Genomic DNA, 20,403 nt, shown 5'->3' on the forward strand with positions numbered 1-20,403 from the left:
ATAATTCGGTAAAGAGGACTAGATTGATAGCAATATATGTCGATGAAAATCGCGCTAACTAAATGATCTAAATGATTGGACTTAAAACCCTAGCCTGGGAAGAGGAGAGCGATAGCTCTACAGCCCAGTGTGCAGCTATTTCTATCAAAAATTAGGTTGAGATGATCAGATCAGGTAAAGTCCGGACGAATTTGCTCAGGCCTACTAGTAGCTATATTTTTTTATTGATTTGGATTGTAAATTTATTTACTAAACAATAATTGTGGTGTTAGTTTATAATACACTCTCCTTATTTTTTTTATGTGTTTTTTGGATTTTCATTTGTATATTCTCTTTTGTGTTGTGTGGATGCATGCCTCAATATTTTTCCCAAGTTTATATTCGATTTTACCTATAAATTTTCTTGTCAAAAAAAAAAACAAAAGAAAAAAAGCAACTCAAATGCGAAATAGAGAATCCCCCAATTCATAGATATATACTACTATTAGGAAGAGTTGGGTTATAATCGTTATGACCTAATCCGTTAATAACAATAATTCGTTAGGTCTAAACCACCGGCCCAAAATAATTAAGCCAATATATTATTACTAACATGTAGGCCTCATATATTATAATCAAAATCAGTTTCCACCTGGGAGTTATAATTTTGCCAAAATATATATATATATCAAAACAAAGGTGACGATATTAGGATTTGATTAGATTGTAGTTATCTAAAATATATATTAATAAAAGTCTAATTAGATTAGTAGAAAAATATAGATTGAGATTTAAGTATTTAAGAGATTAATTTGGATTAGAGTACTAATCCTAATTGAACTCTAATGAGACTATGTTAGATATAGCTTACATCAAAGTGCCTTGTCGCATCTGTGTTAGTTACGGATTTATACAAGACGAGAGAAAGGTGATAAAGATTTAGAAAGTGACAAAGTAATAATCCAAATTTTATTAGAATTTAACTCAAAGTTTCAGTAACAATAAGATTTAATTATCCACATCACATTTATAATAATCATGTTTAAAGTCCACATGGTTAGAATTGATTGGTTATCTTATTCCAACCCTGAAGCCATCATAAATTCACAACTGAGATTCTGATTGATAAAAAATTTCTCTGTACCTTTACCCTATTATTCTATTTTAATATTTTATTAAATATTAAATAATTAGTATCAGAGAAAATAACGCTTCGAACAGAACGATGCTCTCGAAATTTTTTTTTCATCTTTTGTAATTTCTTTTCTTCTTTGTTTTTCTTTTTTGTGGTTGTACATAATTTTAATACGGAGACAGGATTATGGTAAAAACTTTATTTAGCGCTTTCAGTAATTAGTATCAGAGCAGATTAATTACTGGTTCTCTATAGATAATCGATCTAATTGAGAGCTCATTACGAAAGATCGAAGGGGTGATTTAAATCGATGATTGGTTACTTTCTTAACATTCTAATATTCTGTATAGTGTATGGAGCATTGGTATGCACTAAGCGCAAGCAAAGATTTTTTCTCTGTTTTGAAATTATGAGTGCATCCTATTAAACATTCTTTATACTAAGTACATATTTGTACATATACCACATGCCTAAATAGAAATTTCAAAATTAATTCATCAAATATAATTTAAATTCTTAGACTTTTTAGATCATATATATTTAATTAACCAAACAATCGTGTACTTATAACATAAATATACCAAACTAATTAAATAATGTATTTAGATCTTCATGTAATTGTAATTGCTTTAACCAAACAATTGCAAAGTTTTTTTTTTTTTATGAATGTAAAAGTTTTCTAATCAACGATATAATTAGTAACTCAGTATTTTACACATTACATAAATAAAATATATTTCTTGTTACGGTTCGTTTAAATTAATGCTACTTGAGTAGTGTTATTATAGATAATTTGTGATAACACTAAATTAATTAATGCGCATAATTAATCGTAATCACGCGAGAAATGGACGTAACGTGCACGTTCTTATAAGAAATTAAAAGAAAACTAAATTAAGGTGAAAAGTTAATGCTATATATATGTAGCCTAAAATGTATTATAGTTAATAATACTCCATCAGCTTTACGAAGTTCTCTAACTAATATTGTTAATAATAGTAATAAAAAAAATAATATATATTTTTTAAGACATGTGATCGTATTATTATAGCACAGATAAATTTGTCACCATGTCCATCGAAGAAATTAAAAATTAAAAAATGATAGTGACTAATTAATTATATATTATAAGGAAGGTTTGAGAGTGGGACACATATATAAGCAAAAAAAAAACCAAAAAAAAAAAGAAATTGTCACGTAGTTAATTTAATTGTAATCAATGCCCATCTAATTTATTAGTGGGGTGCTCGAGTCCACGCCTTTATTGAAAAAAAACAAAAAGGTTATAATTATTATGGGGAAAGATTCTGGAACCTATTGATTAGATAATCTTAAAAAAAAATTATTATCTACTCTATTAATTGGGTGCTTAGCTTTTTTGTTAAAAAATTACTATTAATTATGGAGAAAGATTCTGAGATGGCATCTAATTAATAATATTACTAAAAAATTACTAATATTAGTAATTTTTTGTTAAAAAATTACTAAAATTTTTTTTTAAAAAAGAATTAACGACTAGTATAATTGGCTGAGAATTTAATTATTGGTATATGAGATTTCGGGTTGCTTCATATTTTTCGTTAAGTTTATTTTTAAAAATTAGGAGCAATTATTTATATATTTCTAAAAAAATTTAAATTTTTTTATTCACGAATTTTATAAGACTAATATTGAAAATACTCTTTTAAAATTTTAAAAATTTTCAAATATTCTTCGAGAGTTAAATTCAAGTTCCCTTGGGTCTCACTCATTTTAAATCATTTTAGTGAATCTTCATTAATTAATGCTCACCAAAATCCACATCCAACATTATATTTGGGTCTCACTCAAATTCAATACAAAAGCTGACACGGCACGTTCTTAATTATTAATCCTTTCTGGCTATTGTAATTATCATTTTATCTGTAAATTAAATCTCTCTTCATATATATATATATATATATATATAGAGAGAGAGAGAGAGAGAGAGAGAGAGAGAGTGGGGCTGGTATACTATCGGTAGCACGGAGTCCTCCGTGCGATCAAATTATTTTTAATGATGCGATTTTCAAATCGACGATCGACTCTGTTAGACTTGATCTATACTGTTGAAAGTATTTAGAAACTAAATTTTATAATTTTTCGACATCGTTTAGTCAGTGATCAAAAGAAGAGTGCTCCACGCACTTTAATATATATATATATATATATCAATAGAAATAGATGCTTTTAGAAGTAAACGAAATCGTTTACTTCTCCATTACTTTAATCGGTGATCGATATTATCAAATTTGATCTAAATTTTTTGAATAATTTAGTTTTCAAATTTCCCAATTATACGGCATTATTTTGAATTTTTAAGGCTAATATAGAGTGAATTTACGATCATTTGGTCACTCAGACAAATGATATCGTGAAATCCTAAAATTTAATTTTAAAAATATTTTAAATAATTTAAATTATATTTGAATTTACTATAGTCTCAAACGACATAAGTTTTTATTTATTTCTAAAAATATTCTAGTCTAAACTTTCATTTTATAAGTCTTGTTAGAAGCCACGTAGCTTGATAGAATATATGCCACAACTTTATTTTGTTATTTTTTATACATATTTTTTGGGCCTTACATGCAAAAAACAGAAAAAGAAAAATCACTCGTGATAGCTAAGGAAATTTATGTACGTCTATTTTTAGACTCTCATGCATTAATTATGTACACTTAAAAATTATAATTAAAAAATATTTTATTAATTTTCATACATAATATCGTATTATAGCTTAGTTTGGTATTAAGGCTCTGATTTAACTCTATTTGATAAAATAGAGTTGGGATAAAAATAGATAGGCACGTATTTCTGTATTTTTCGATAGTATTGTAGAAAATATATCGTAACCGACTCATCGCGATATGCGGAACATAATATTACGCATAGAGTATTTTTTCATTATACTTTCTCATCGCATGTAACGCAATCTCTCTGCAATTCCAAACGAAGTCTACGTATATTATAATAACTCAGTTACGATAAATTTAAGGATTAATTACATATAACTTTCTGTAAACATATCAAGTGTTAAATATATTTCTATAAAGTTCAACTTTTTTTATATTTATCTCTACAAAAGTTCTAACATTTTTAAATATATTCTTAGATTTGTTAGAAAAATATATATAGTTAACCATAAGTAAAATACTTAATCCTAATTAATGAATTAGGTAACTTGCTATTTTTATTTCTCTTATATTATTTGTGATGATATAAAAAAAGAAGATGATAGTTAAAAATTTTGGATGAAATGGTAACAGTAAGGATATTTTGAAATAACGAAAAAATATATAAGGGGTATAATGGAAAGAAAAAAAAAGGTAAATAAAATATTTTCAAAATTTTCAGAGATATATATAGATAATTATTTTTTTTTAATTATATATGTCAATAATAAAATAATAAACGAGGAGGAGTGTTTTGGAGACCCTAAAACAGAAAAGTCATTTGGAATTGACTTAGATATAAGATTCCTTTGGTACAATTTTTTAACCTATATGTAACCCTAACTCTCTTTGTTGAAACATAGAGAGAGAGAGAGAGAGAGAGAGAATGGTGGAGATATTGGAGTCATGCTTAGTAGCTCCAAGTGAGGAGACCCCAAAGCATGGGCTATGGCTCTCGAACCTCGACCTCGCCGCGGCCCCGGGCCACACGCCGACGGTCTACTTCTACCGCCCCAGCGGTGACCACAACTTCTTTTCTGTGGAGGCGGTCAAGGCGGCGCTTTCTAAGGCCCTGGTGCCTTTCTACCCCCTGGCGGGCCGTCTCGGTGTCGGCCGGGACGGCCGCGTCGAGATCGACTGCAACGCGGAGGGCGCGCTCTTCGTCGCGGCACGGTGCGATTACACCGTCGACAGCTTCAGAGAGTTCGAGCCGTCGCCGGAGACGAGGAGGCTGTTCGTGCCGACCGCGGACTCCGCCGATCCCCCCTTGGTCATGCTCCAGGTTTCTTCGCATATCACTTATAAATATATGGAGCGCGCTAACAAAATAAATTTGAGAGACAAATCTTTAAATGAAAAGAATAATAAATGACGGCATGAACAATAATAAAAAATAAAAAACTGATGCTAAATTATATATAAAAAATTTTAGATTACTCAACATATAGTTTGTCGAATATTCATTTTAGTATTCTTTAGTTTTAACTTTATCAATGATTTAATAAAAAAAATTAATGAATAGAATAACAAAAAGAGAAAAATAAAACTATAAAATACACAACTGATACGAAAGTGAGAAAATGCGAAACCACAGGGGAGATATTTGAAGTTTTTCTTACAAAAATTATTTGAATTATGATATAAATCAAAAGAGTGATCGACGGTTGAGATTAATCTTCTTTTTTTTTAAAAAAAAAGAAGAAGAACCTTGTACCTGGTACATGCATCAGAGTAAACTATGTAGAACTTTCAATTTATTAATACTGTATAGTTAGGTATTATAGTCTCATTTTACCACATAATAATACATATGAATCAGCACTTCATACTGTTAAATATAAAATATAATATTCGAAGTTCTTAAGATGTAAATTTTAAAAATTTGTAAACTTTTTTTGGTGTATCGAATACAAGGGACATGGTAGTCCCATCATAATTAAAAAATAATTTATTATAGTACAACTGTTATTTAATAGTGGGAACATTTATATGTAGTTGAGTATACTTGTTTAGTATAGCTTCTATATATATTTATCTATAGTTCCATTTATTTGCTAGTGTCTTTAATTAGTAAGAGAAAATTTTGAAACACCTCCCACTAGATCTACCAGCATATATAAGCTCCTAATTTCCTAATTTAAAGCTTTTAATAAAATATATTTTAAGAAAAATCATTAATAAGACAATTTAAATAATAATATTTTAAATAATACTAATATGTCACAATAAAAATGCATTTTGTTTTATCAAAAATGGAGATGCTGGTACAGTGATTCTCGTTTGCAAATACTTATTTTCGTTGTTTGATGCAGTATAATTTCACCTTGGATCAAAATTCAAAATTTTCAAAGCGACTCAGTTCTATCCTAGGCTGAAGTCAATTATAATAAAAAAAATAAAAGTAAGAAAAAAAGTAATTATTAATTCATCTTCGGTACCTCGAGTTTTACGTCGATCATTTTTGGCTAAATAAATTACAAAATTGAAAAAATTTTAATCCCACAGATATACAAATGTTCTGATTCTTTTTAAAGTTGATGGTGCTTATCCTTCTATTGTAAACGCTAAAATATATTAAGAAAATGAATATATTCGTGTGCAACCACGTAACAGCATCTAAAAATAGTGGCTTAATTGGGGGAACCCCAAATTTGACCAAAGCAAAAGTAATATTCTAAGTTCCAATGATTCGTAGGAACTAATTCTTTTTTTATTTGTGGAAACTTAGAAGAACTAAGTCGCGTCACGTCTCTGGCGCAACGAAAAAGTAAAGTTATTTTCGAACATAAATACTCACATTATAAATTAAATTATCTATTTCATATTTTTTAATTATTATTACTGACTTTGTCGTGTATAGTAACTGTATTAATTACAATAAATTAAAATTTGTGGGCTACAATATATCCCCAGCCTCATATATAGTTTAATTATCAAACACGCAATTTATCCTAAAAATTACTTTGGAATTATAGTTAATGTTTGCGTATAGAATTATGTCACGTCTCTGTGACAACGAAAGTAATTGTCACAGTAACTTTTAATAATTTGGATGTACTTTATCTAGTTTTGTGGCGCAAATTGTGATAGGCATTAGGATAATGCTAAAGATAAGGATGATGTATGCATCAGAGAGGGAATTTATGTTTACGATATTTAAAATTTGAGGTACCTAAATTTACTTTTTATTTTGTTTAATTACATCAACTATTTTTCTCATTAATTGATCTCAAAATGAAAGGATTTTCAACATAAACAATTTAAAAAAAATAAATAATACAATTTCTTAGTTTAAAAAAAATGTCACAAGTTGATAAGGTCTCAATTTTTTTTAAAAAAAATTGTCAAGTTATATTTCTAGTCGATCTCTATGCAGTTTTATTTTACCTTATTTTAATTTTTTGAGTGCCCAGCTAATAATGTGTTGGTCCCAAACTTTTTATTATTCATATATATTTATGGGACAAAAGGCGCTAATAAATGCTGCGGTTCTTTGGTGCCCATAAAGAATTGATTGTATAAGGAGCTTAATGGCGAAATAACAATAATAATAAAAAAAATTATTGTGGTTTGCACTCTATAAGCTTCGCGAGTGGTCCGTGCTATATATGTAGAATTTACCTTGTCAAAATCTAGACCAAATAAACCCTTCTACTAAGAGCAGTGTTATTCTCATCGAATCGACGCGCTCCGGCGATAGGGGGGCTCACAGTTTACAGTGTGGGTCCGAACCCCCTGATCAATGGTTCTCGTCGATTCGAATAGAATTTATCTTATTCTGAACCAAATACGTAGGGGGCAGTTTAAATTTGACATGCAGGTTCAGTTATAGTTTTCGTAGCTGTCTAATTTAAATTTGAATTTGAAATCAAATCTACAAAACTTGAATTTCGATTCGAGCTGTACTAATAAGAGAAACTAAAAGCCCGGGTCGGGCTCAGATTTTCTGAGCCTCTTATATTCGGAACTGGAAGAAGGCTTCTAGTTTCGAAAATACCTAACATATATTTCAATTTTTCGATTCTAAGCAACTGAGCTATTTTGCCGAGCTCTCTTAAGCTGAGAGAAGTAACATGCAGGTGACATTCCTAAAATGCGGCGGGGTGGCCTTTGGAACTGCGATGCACCACTTCGCCACCGACGGGCCCAGCGCTTTCCACTTCATCCAAACATGGGCCAGCCTCGCCCGTGGGGAGGCCGCCGACGCCCTCCCCCCGCCCTTCCTCGACCGCACCCTCCTCCGCCCCCGCTCCCCTCCCTCCGTCGTCTTCCACCACCCCGAATACTCCCCCGACACATTCTCCGCCCGCTCGACCGCGCCTTACGTCGCCGCAATCCTCAAGCTCTCCAAAGGCCAGATCGCGCTCCTCAAGAGCCGCGCCAGCGGCGGTGGTAGCGGCTACGCCGTGTCGACGTTCCGCGCGGTCACCGCCCACGTGTGGCGGTGCTTGTGCGTCACCCGGAAGCTCGCCCCGGACGCGCAGACGCGACTCTACCTGCCTGCTCAAATTCGCAACCACGTAAAACCCCCACTCCCGCAGCACTACTTTGGCAACGCGTTGATCCGCGTATCGGCGGTCACGACGGTCACAGAACTTGTGAACGGCTCTCCGTCATTCGCGGTCGAAAAGATCAAGAGTGCCGTCGATAAGGTAAACGATGTTTACGTGAGGTCGGTCATCGACTACTTGGAGCTGCAAGGCAAAAGATGCATGTCGGCGAGGAACGGAGTTAGGGATACGGATCTGTGGGCGATCAGCTGGCTCGGGATGCCGATGTACGACGCCGACTTCGGGTGGGGGCTCCCGCAGTTCATGGCGCGGGCGCAGCTCTACTCCAGCGGCTTCTTGTACGTGACGAGCAGCCCCGGGAAGGACGGCGGAGTGACGGCAGTGCTCGGATTGGAGACCGAAAACATGCACCGGTTCAAGGACTTGTTCTACGAGGAACTTTCATGCTTGCAGTGTTAAAAAAAAAAAAAAAAAGAGAAAAAAAAAAAGGTTACAACATTGCTGTGCTAGTTCCAATTTGGGCTTGTTTCGATGTCAGAACAAGTTATTTATCTGGTGATAGCTTGTGTGTTACTTACGAGTTTAATTTCGAGCTTACTATGTATCAAAAGTTTAAGAATACTACATTTTCAATTGTTACTGATTAAACCGAACCGATCGAAATGACAATTTGGTTTAAACTGAATAATGCTCGTTGTTTCCTACGATTGCGGGCTTAGGAAGGGTCCAATCTCTACTTGCTTGGGCTCGATTAAATTACGCGTTGGGCCGAATGATGCTCCGCAAAATAATGCAGCCCATTTTAGTTGGAACAAGTATTATTAGATTTTACGCGCAAATATAAAAAAGAGTAATACTATTTGTACACTTACTAGTGCGGTACGAATTTTGTACTCTACTTATCCAAATGCTAGTTGTACACCTACTAATATACTTGTTGTACATCCCATACAAGAGAGTACAGATTACACGTACCCTTGAGTCCAAAGAAAAAAATCCAAATTAATTTTAGTAAATAATAATAATAATACTAAGACTAGTTAGTAGATTTTAATCATATGAATACTAGGTTGTACATCTTACACTACCATAGATGTACAGGTAACATTGCTCAGATTTAAAAACTTTTTTTGAATTAGTAGTATAAAAAAAAATTGATCATAAGATTAAGGAGTAAATATAAGTCTTTTGATAGCTAAAATATGAGATTTATAATCATATAGCTATATATACACCTAGTACATAGGTGTAAATCTTACGCCGCTTTTCCTCAGAAGGTTAGGATATTGCGACTTGTCATATCAAATTTTTGAAAAAATACTAAAAAATCTTAATAACTTTTGTAAACATTTCGATCTAAAAGTGTGAGACATATGCCAGGTGTTCTATGTCACACTCGCACCACATCACCTATGTCCTAAATTAATCAAATCTATCCTTTTCAGATAAAAGTATAAATTTTTAAAAAACATAAATTATATGGTATCGATGAACGCCAAGGACACGAAAAAGTCTAAAATGTCGCAGTTACACATATAACCATTCAATCAAATTCAACAAACCTTTAAAATTTATCCACCCTATCATGATTTTTAAAATATTTTTTATCTATTCTTACCTCTAAAGAAAAAATATGATTGGTTTGGGATATAGATGGCGTGATATAAACGTGACATTGTAAATCACCTCTTGAGGCTGTGTTTGGATCGGGAACAAGGACGAGAATAAGCCCTTGTTTCCCACCTTTGTTCCCAAATATAAATTTTCGTACTTAAGAACATTAATTCTCTGGTTCCTGCAATAAGCTGGTATAACTCAGTACAAATTTGAAACTATTGTTCCATCATTTTTTCTGGAACAAGATTGCTCCCAAGTGGGAAAAAGGTTATTTAAAGTCTAAATTTAATTTTAATTATGATATTAAATTATTAATTAATCTAATTATTATATTTAAATCATTATCAATTACTTAAATAATAAAGTAATTAATTAAATTATTACTTATAATTAATTACATAATTAATTATTAATAATTTAATGTGATTATTCATAAACTAATATTTATATTGATCAATCATTAATATTTTTATTAATATAATTAATTTTTTTTACTAGTTATCAACTAAAATAATTTACTAACCAATTAAAAAGTTAAATTATTTTTTATAATTAATTAATTAATTAACATATTTTTATTTTCTTATATAATATTCATAACTAATAAAATTATTAATTTAGTAAATTATTTTTAATTAACATTTTAATATAAATTCATTAGATAAAATATTTTAAATTTAAAATTATAATTCTTATTTCTCTCGTTCCAATCTACCTATTCAAATATTATTTATCTTATTCTCAGGAACAATTTAATTTTCTTTCAAATACAAAATTTGTCTAGTTTCTATTTATATCTGAACTTATATCTATTTCTAAAATTAACAGTCTTATTTATATCCGAACAAAACGCAGTCTTAATAAGAATATATAATTTGATTGGCTTGGGACATGGGTAATATGATGCGACAGTAGTATTTTTGGCTGTTTCCTACGATGCATAAACAAATAGTACATTTCTTGAAATTCGGTCACTATACTATCGATAGTACAAGCATAGTTTATCTGGTCAGTATCGATTTTTTGTACTTGTTTTAATGCGAAAGGTTACAGTGATTGGTGGGAGTTGCGGTTGTGACGTTTCCACGTGTCCAATAATGTACATGTTTGGTCACATTCAAATTAAAGTTTGTGAGGGACCTCTCATTGGACCTTGTGATGCAATCATTTGAAAAAAAAAGAACAAATTATTTTTCTTAGTATTAGTATATTTGGAAAGGGCTGGGGAGTTTAAGGGGTATTTCGCCAAGCCTTTAAAAAACGTTTTTGGGTTGAAAAATAATTTTCTGCTCAACAGAGCGTTTGACAACTCCACTTTTAAAACCTGATTCTGCTTTTTAAAATTAGAAAACTGATTTTGAAAACACCAGAATCAGAAGCTGAAAAAAACTGCTTCTTAAAATCTGATTCTGATTTTAGACTCAAACTTCAAAATTTTATTTTAATTTTAAATTCAATATTTAAGTTTAAATTNCCCACACAATCTTAAATTCGTAACCGAAATACGAGAGAACAAAAACTTAGCGTCTTAAGATCCATCACCAAACACATATTGCGATCAAAAATAGAGAACACATGCGAGAACACAAACTGCTTAAATACTAATACCCGAGTAAAGAGGAGAGATGAGCGATCCTACCACCTGTCCCCCTCGGAGGCCCCGACGCTCCTCCCGTAGCGGTTCCCCCCCTCGTAGCCGCCTCCGTAGCCACCGCGGGACTGGGCCTCGTTCACGGTGATGCTCCTCCCGTCGAGGCTCTTCCCATTCATCCCCTCGATCGCGTCCCGCATCGACTGCTCGTTGGCGAAGGTGACGAACCCGAACCCCCTCGACCTCCCCGTCTCCCGATCGTTGATGATCTGCACCCCCGATTAGCAAATCTCAACGATCCGATCCGCGATCAACAAGCTCAGATCCAGATCTCGTAGTCTCAGATCTCAGATCTCAGATCCACGAGATCTGGATCTCAAATCCACACCAAAATCAAATCGAAACAGGGAAAAGGGATTAGGGATCAGGGATCGAACCTTAGACTCCAGGATCTCACCAAAGGGTCGGAACGCCTCCTCGAGGGTGTGGCTATCGGTGGCCCACGCGAGGCCGCCGACGAAGCAGCGGAACTCCACCTCGGTCGTCGCCATAGAAACCCTAGATCGGACGTACGACAGAGAAGGGAGAATCGGGGAGAGGGGGAGGAGATCCAACCCACCTCTATCAGAGCACGAGAGGAAAGAAGAAACCCAAACCCTAGATTTATAGATCAGAGGCCCGCGGTAAAGTTACCCCACTCCGCATACGATCACCGCCGTTCCTTATCGTCAACACAGCGTCGCGTGCGGATCGTGCGGTGGAGAGTGGGGGAGTAGAGGACTATTAACTTGCGCCGCGGAGTACGGGACCCACTCCCGTGGAATATACGAGAATAACTATCTCTAGTAACGTCTACGGAAACATCCCAAGAACAAGTCGAAGAACCGTTTCTATTGGACCAACGTGGCAACACGCGATATTTGGACCAATGGAAAGTGAGTTATTTAAAACAATCTTCGCATTTTGCGTCGGCGTGTTAAGCGAATATCGGATGGTTTACTTTTCTTTAAAAAGTGAGCTGTACACTAGCGCGCGCGTGATACAAGGACAGTTTCTATGCGGAACTCCGTATAGTGCAACTTTTAGGAAGCGGGCGTGGCCGTTGAATTGTGCTTCGTGGGTGTATATGGAGGGCATCTAAGCGAAAGGCATAGACTCTCTATGCGGACCTGCGCATAGAAGTATTTGGTCGTTAGATACATTGTTCGGGGTTGGGGTGAGGCAAAAATATCTAACGAGTGGAATTACTGTCTTAGCCCTGGAATAAATGTTTCATCGTTATCCTTCACCCGTAGACCGACATAATGGCGGACACGCGGCAGGCGTTGACAGGTTGAAGAGAATGCGGACTTGGTTCACCACGTCATCTTGAGATGTCCCGGAATCCGAATCCGATTAACGGTGTGTTCTGTCTAATTTTTAAAAAATAATTTTGGATTAAAAAATAATTTTCCATTCAATAGAGATTTGTCAATCTTATTTCTAAAATATGATTTCGAAGAAAATATGATTTCGAAGGTTCCTGAGAAGCAAAAATAAATTGCTTCTTAAAATCTGATTCTGATTTTGAACTCAAACTTTAAATTTTTATTTTAATTTTAAATTCAATATTTAAATTTAAATTTAATTTTAAATTTTAATTTTCATATTTATTTTTAAATTTTTAATTTTCATATTCATTTTTAAATTTTTAATTTTTAATTTATAAATTTTAAATTTTGAAAAATAGATTGCAAACTTTAAATTTTAAATTTTAATTTTTAAATTTTAAATCTCAAATTTTAGATTTTAAAATTTTAAATTTTAAGTTTTAGATTTCAAATTTACGATAAATTTTAAAATTTGATATTTTAGATTTTAAATTTTAAATTTAAACATTTAAAAGTTTTAAATTTTAAATTATAAAATTTAATCTTCAATTTAAAAATTTCAAAATTTTAAAATTTAAATTTTAAATTTTTAAATTTTGAATATTCCAATTTTAAATTTTAAATTTCAAATTTCATACTTATTTTAAATTTTAAATTTCATAATTATTTTAAAATTTAAATTTTAAATTCTAAATTTAATTATTTTTAAATATTAATGTTTTATATTTTAAATTTCGTAATTATTTATATTTTTAAATTTAAATTTAAACTTTTAAATTTCAAATTTACTTTTAAATTTTAATTTTTAAATTTCATTATTATTTATATTTTTAAATTTATATTTATGTTTTTAAATTTTAAATTTTTAAAATTTTAAATTATTTTTAAATTAAAATATCAAATTTTAAATTTTGTACAATTTTGAAAATTAAAAATTTTAATTTTAATTCAAGTTTAAATTTAGTTTTTAAATTATTTTAAAATAAAATTTAATAAAAATATTAATTTATGCAAATATCAAAAAAAATTCGCCAAACTGTTTTTCAAAATCGCTTTAGAAAAATCGTTTTTATCTAAACTCAGCCAAATGCTCTACACCTTTTAACCAAAATCATTTCTGCAAACTAAAATTACTTTTTCAGAAGCTAGGCCAAACGGGCCCTATCTGCACCATTAATAGATTATTATGTGCACAATTTAATTAATTAATTTTGTCACATAGTTGGGAACACGCACTTTTTTATGCAACATATTTTTTTTGGGTACTGATATTTTCAAAAAATTCTATACTCGCATATAAGAGATGCTATTATTTATATATAAATTAACTATGAAAATAGGATTTTCTTTTTTAAATTATATTAATTTATTGACGCATGCATACCCATAAATTAAAAATACTCCTAATTAGAAAAGAGCTAATGAATTAACAATTCGAAAATTATTGGTAAACAAACTAGTTTGTTAAATTTACTAGTTTTTTATGATATAAATTTGATCAAATTTGTTAAATAAAAATTAGATTCTAAAAAATTTTGTAATCAAACTTTTTTAAGAAAAAAAGGGCAATTGTTCTTTTTAATATGAATCGTGATCGTGGTTGGTGGGAGTTGCGGCTGTGATGAGTTACACGTGTGAAAAAATGTTTGGTAAAATACAAATTAAATTTAGGCCGTTGATCATAGCCTCTCAAAGGTGGATAACCTCATTTAAAAAATAATAATAAATAAAAATTTGTACATTTGAACTCAATTTTTTTTTATTCTGATACCATATTAAAAAATATGAAACAACTAATCATTAATCTTCAATAGCTTAAGCTGTCAACAAATTGTATTTTGACGCCATATTAAAGAATATGAAGTAGCTGCAATTTCCAATAGTTTAAGCTGTGAACGAATGTTATTATTTTTTTTTTTGAGAGAGAGATAGGTAGTACGCTACTCGCTTCGTTTATTTCATTTAGAAATAAACTTAGTTAGAAATGTGAATCAACTAGGATTCGAATTTGGGTCTCGGATACCAACCACCAAATCCTTTGCCACTAACTCTATAGACGGTCGGTAACGAACGTTATTTTTACTGCAAGGAGCATTGAGGAACTCGAAATAAGAATCTCCTGTTCTAATGCCAATATTAAAGAATATGAAACAATCATTAATCTCCAATAGCTTAAGTTGCCAGCGAATGATACTTTAATACCATATTAAAGAATGTAAAAAAAGTTGTTAATCTCCAATAGCTTAAGCTGGTGGCGAACGGTATTTTTAATGCAAGGAGCACTGCAGAACTCATATTCACGACTTCCTACGTACCCTAATAACATATTAAAGAATGTGAAACGATTGTTAATCTTTAATAGCTTGAGCCGTCAGCGAATTGAATTTTGCTATCTATTCGTTCATTTTCGGTAGCTTAAATTGCCAACGAACAATATTTTTAATGCAAGAATTATTGCGGGATTCAAACTCATGACATACTATTCTGATACTATATTAAAAAAATATATAAAATAACCGTTGATCTTCAATAGCTTAAGCAGCGAGCGAAACAAAGATGCAAAGAGCATATTGCAAACAAAGTAAAATAAAAATTTTCCATTATTGTACATGAACATAAATTTCCATGGCCTAGCATTTTTGAAAATTAAAAATATACAAACATGAATTCATGTGTTTATGTGACGCCCCAACTTCCCAGGGGGTCACACATCCTAGGACTACTCCTGTCCCAGCACGCTTAACTCTCTTAACCTCTTGGGCCTTGCCACCACTCAACATGCTTAAGCTGGGTTAAGAGTTTAGCCCTATTATATCTCATATATAGGACTACCCGGGGTCTCACAATCTCCCCCCCTTTACGCCCTGACGTCCTCGTCAGGCTCAAACTCACAAGTACCAGGCGATGTGAGACTTGTCTCGCTAGCCCGTCATCCAGACCCTGGCTCAGCCGAGACTCATCTCACACTTCCGGCTGGTAATTGGCTCTGATACCATCTGTGATGCCCCAACTTTCCAGGAGGTCACCCATCCTAGGACTACTCCCGTCCCAGCACGCTTAACTTTCTTAACCTCTTGGGTCTTGCCACCATCCAAAATGCCTAAGCCGGGTTAAGAGTTTAGCTCTATTATATTTCATATATAGGACTACCCGGGGTCTCATAGTTTATTTAGTCAATTTCTAGTGGAAAATGTTAACTAATTAGTACTACCCACGTAACATGCATGTGTTCTATAAATAAACTAATGAAAAGTTAGTGGATTTGCCTCCTCAACGTGTCATAAACTTATAATAAACTCCTCCTCAAAGGACACAAAAATTGAAATAAAAGATTATAAAATAGAGTAAAATATTTGCAATAATTTTATTTATGTATTTTTCCTTCAAGTTGTCATTTGTCGTCTTATTAGTTGGACATTAATGAGATGCAATTAAAATGGGCCCATTTTGCCCTTAAAATAATGGCAAATAAAAGAGCACCACTAAATTGTGAAATGTGAACATGCATGCGAAACATTATTAAGATTAATTCTATAGAATCATCTAAATTTTTTTGGCTTATTTGCGCATATACAGCTGTTAAAACTTTAAAAATTTTATGTTTCTCACCCAAATTTTTAACTTTGTATATTTTTCAATTGACCATCTAAATTTTTATTTTACTAATTTAAAGTTCTCTTAAAAAAAAATGAACGTTATACGCCAATAATATTGGAGGATCTTGTTGACGTTGAAATTTATTCTTTCAATAAAAAAAAAGTAATATTTTACTATTAATTACTAAAAGTAAATGTTAATAATTATATTTAGGTGAAAGCTTTAAAATTTAGGTAGCTGTATGTAAATGGGCGAAAAATCGGTGTTTCTGGCGCATTTAAATTTTTGTTAACCTCTTGCGTGACGCCCTACATTTCAAGAGATCATACATTCTAGGACTATTTAGGATCTTACATTCTTCCCTCTCTTTAAGCCTTGACGTTTTCGTCAGGCTCAGAATCACAAATATCAAGCGATATGAGACTTATCTCGCTAATCTTAACCGACCTTGTGAGGGAGCCGCGCTAGCTCTACTCACAGCAGTTATCAGCATGAGAGTTTCGCTCTACACACGCTGTATAATCTGACTAAGTTGAGGCTCATCTCACGTTTTCAGCTGATAATTGGCTCTGATACCAATAGCTAGCGACACCCTACTTTTCAGAAGTCACTCATTCTAGAACTATCTGAGGTCTCACATTTTGATTCTCTAAAACGCTACTCTTAGGACGAATTGACCTGCATACTATCAAAAATTTTAATTAGTTTGTGAATACAACGTTAAATATAAAATAAAACCACTTTCGTTGGTTTAAATTTTTAAAGATAATTAATTGTTTGATATGATATTAGAACAATTATTATCAGATCCGCAAATTAATTTCAGTTCCACGTTCCACAAATATAAAAAACAAAAATAAAATGCTAATAATAATAAAAAAAGAATATATCGTGTGAGCGTGACAATGACTACGACGATTTAATTATTAAATTATTGTGTATATCGCATGTACGTAGTTAACTATGTGACAAAAATTAATCATACACCAATTAAAAATTGTGGCATATGACAAAATCACACATAAATTAAAGTGTAGGCACGGTCACATTTTTGTATTTTAGGTATATATGTAAATTGATAAACAATTTAACATATCATCCATCTCGTGATTGTGAATCATAGGAGTACTAATATATTTTTTTTTGCTACACTTTTTTTTTTCGAATAAACTAAAATAAAAATTTTAGACTATATATATATATATATATATATATATATATATATATATACAAAATATTTTTGGTTTAGCATTTTTGAAAATAAATAAATAAATGCATGCGTTCATGCGTTTATTTTATTCAATTTATAGTGGTGAATAAATAAGAGTTTTTATAAATTAATGAAAAGTTAGTGAATTTTCCTCCTCGGACGTGTCATGATAAACTCCTCAAAACACTCAAAATGGAAATGAGAAATTATAAATAGAATAATTATATTGTCCATAGTTTTTATTTATTTATTTATTTATTTTTCTTTCAAGTTGTTACTTGTCTCATTGTGACATATATTCATTTATTAATTAGAAATTAATGCGATCCAACTTGGATCGCATTAATGGTGAAGGATTTTTACATATTGGAAAAAAAGAAAAAAAAAAGAAAAAAAAAAGAAAAGAAAAAGAGCACCACTATGTTGTGGTTCTACAGTGGAACAATGGAAAACATAAATTAAGATATATTTTTGTTCACTTTAATTCTACAAAATATTTCTTATTATTTACAAGACAAATTTCTCAATTAATAACTTTATTTGAGAAAGACTTATTTAATTAGTTGCTAAAGTTAAAAAAAAATTAAGATGACGGTTAATAAAAATGTGCTAAAAATATATAAAAAAAATATTATCTCAATTATTGCCTATTTGGATTTAGCTATCTAATTTTTAAAATTTTTAATTTAACTACCAGACTTTTTAATTTATTTGATTTAATAAATTTGTGACTTTTTAACTTCAAGACTTGGATACAATGTTTATCTTTACAAATTTAATTAGTATATTTTATATAATTTATTTAATTATAAATTTATTAAAATAAATAATTATTTTAAATTTTATATTAGAATAGCCATCAAATTTTTTAAATCAACAAATTGAAAGATTAGATACTGAAATTAAAATTTTAAAGATTGGATAATCGAATTAAAATGGTCAATAGTGTGGTTCAAAAAGCGCTAACCAGCTATTCCAAAAGTACGCACCGATAAGAATGAGACATTCATCGCACTTAAGTACTCAGGCTTAAATCTTAAGCTACCCCAAAAAGTACGTGCTGATAAAAGGGCGCATCCATCGCAAGCTCAGCCTTTAAGCACTCAGGTATAGTGCTCACGTGTTTCGACCTGACTCAATCCATCTCGTCGATGAATCGATTATTGGATATCTTACCATTAGGTCTAATTGTGAACTATATTTTTACTAAAGATATTGGGCTTAATACAACTCAATTTATTAGCGCCCTAAATTTATTATTAAGAAATAAAAAAATTAAATATAGTGCATTCAACAAATACTTTCTAAAAGTTTTATATATTTTTACCTAAAACTGACAGAGTTCTAATCTTATATAGGTAAAAAAAAAAAAAAAAAAGGCATTAAATGTGAAAGGGTCTTTGATTTGTCCCATCCTTGTAAATGTCCATATCAAATATCAAATAATCAAAACAATGGATCCCACAAAAGTTGAATTTTAATCAATTTAAGATAACCAATAAATAGATTAGCAACTGTATAAGTTTAGAAGGCAAAATTATACTAAACTTATTTGAATTATAGACTATTTTGAATCAACTATTTAATCTTTTAAAATTTTAATTTATTATGCAATCTCTTAATTTGTTTGAATTTAGTCGGTCAGCAGCACTTTGACTTCAAATTTGAATGAATCGTTTATTTTTACAAATTTAATTATATACTGTATATAATTATGGTAAATGTAAATTCAATAAAGTAAGAATTAGCTTAAATTTTAAAGTCAAATTTTAAAGCAATTAAGAATTAGCTTAAATTTAATAAATTAAAAGATTGGATAATAAAATCAAATTTTTAAAAGACCACCAAATCTGGTCGATAGCAGTACTTTGAGACTTGCATATATAATTTTGTAAAAAGTTTGAAACAGAAAGAAAATTATTTTATATTCTAGTACAAAAAATAATAATAAAATTAGATGGATCAATGTGGTTCTACGATAAGTTCTGGTGCTTAATTATCATAAATAAAAGAGAAGAAACACCATTTTTTGTTTGAAATTTTGAAAAATTATGTGTAAACTAAGAAACCAAAACAGTAGTGTAATTAATAAGCTCTAGAGAGTTGCTTATTAAATTATTTGATAACTATTCAAAGGTCTAATTTTTCAAAATTAAAAGTATAAAAATCTAGTTGCAAAAATATTAGAGGCCTTTCATAAATGTTATTTTTACTGAAGTTCTGCACGTAATTATCAAAACTAAAAGGGAGTGTATATATATATATATATGGTCCGCTACTTACATTATGTAGTACGATCACTCTCGGTACTCATAAAGTTTGTTTCGATATAGAGCCTTCGCAATCGATGATCGCACACCGTTAAACGTTAATTTACAATCATGTAAGAACTTCTTAAAATTCAAATTTTATACATTTTTCGACATCATTTACCCTTAGCGGTCAAGAGGTCACAAATTTGACAATTTTTTAACGGCGTTAGATACATGTAGTTTTAACGCGTGTAAAAGAATCGAAATTTATGAATTTTTGATTAGAAAAATTCTATTCAGCTACATAATAAAAATCAATAACTCCGATCTTAATTGAAGGACCGATCATCCTTTTTTAGGGACGTCGTTCGCGATTGATCCGTTCAGTTTTGCCGCACTTGATGAACTTTATTAGATATTCGAGAAAATTTACGAAATTTATTTTTTA

At 31.0% G+C, this 20,403-nt stretch overlaps 2 protein-coding genes across 2 annotated transcripts; one reads left to right on the forward strand and one right to left on the reverse strand.

The window, feature by feature from the left end:
- LOC109704833 (putrescine hydroxycinnamoyltransferase 1-like) lies at positions 4,629–8,971 on the forward strand. Its single transcript, XM_020225622.1, has 2 exons — positions 4,629–5,089; positions 7,887–8,971. The coding sequence occupies exons 1-2, from the start codon at positions 4,694–4,696 to the stop codon at positions 8,775–8,777; spliced, it is 1,287 nt and encodes a 428-aa protein (XP_020081211.1). The 5' UTR covers positions 4,629–4,693; the 3' UTR covers positions 8,778–8,971.
- Positions 11,421–12,168, reverse strand: LOC109704855 (glycine-rich RNA-binding protein GRP2A-like). The gene is made up of 2 exons (XM_020225639.1): positions 11,964–12,168; positions 11,421–11,795 (listed from the first exon to the last, which is right to left on the reverse strand). Exons 1-2 carry the CDS (start codon positions 12,075–12,077, stop codon positions 11,571–11,573), a joined length of 339 nt encoding a protein of 112 aa, XP_020081228.1. The 5' UTR covers positions 12,078–12,168; the 3' UTR covers positions 11,421–11,570.

Source organism: Ananas comosus, linkage group 2 (assembly GCF_001540865.1).
Source record: "Ananas comosus cultivar F153 linkage group 2, ASM154086v1, whole genome shotgun sequence".
NCBI lineage: Eukaryota > Viridiplantae > Streptophyta > Magnoliopsida > Poales > Bromeliaceae > Ananas > Ananas comosus.

Coding starts and splice junctions, on each gene's coding strand:
- LOC109704833 (XM_020225622.1), top strand. CDS start 4,694: ATGGTGGAGATATTGGAGTCATGCTTAGTAGCTCCAAGTGAGGAGACC. Junction 5,090..7,886: donor CCCCCTTGGTCATGCTCCAG/GTTTCTTCGCAT, acceptor AGTAACATGCAG/GTGACATTCCTAAAATGCGG.
- LOC109704855 (XM_020225639.1), bottom strand. CDS start 12,077: ATGGCGACGACCGAGGTGGAGTTCCGCTGCTTCGTCGGCGGCCTCGCG. Junction 11,796..11,963: donor GTGAGATCCTGGAGTCTAAG/GTTCGATCCCTG, acceptor TCGGGGGTGCAG/ATCATCAACGATCGGGAGAC.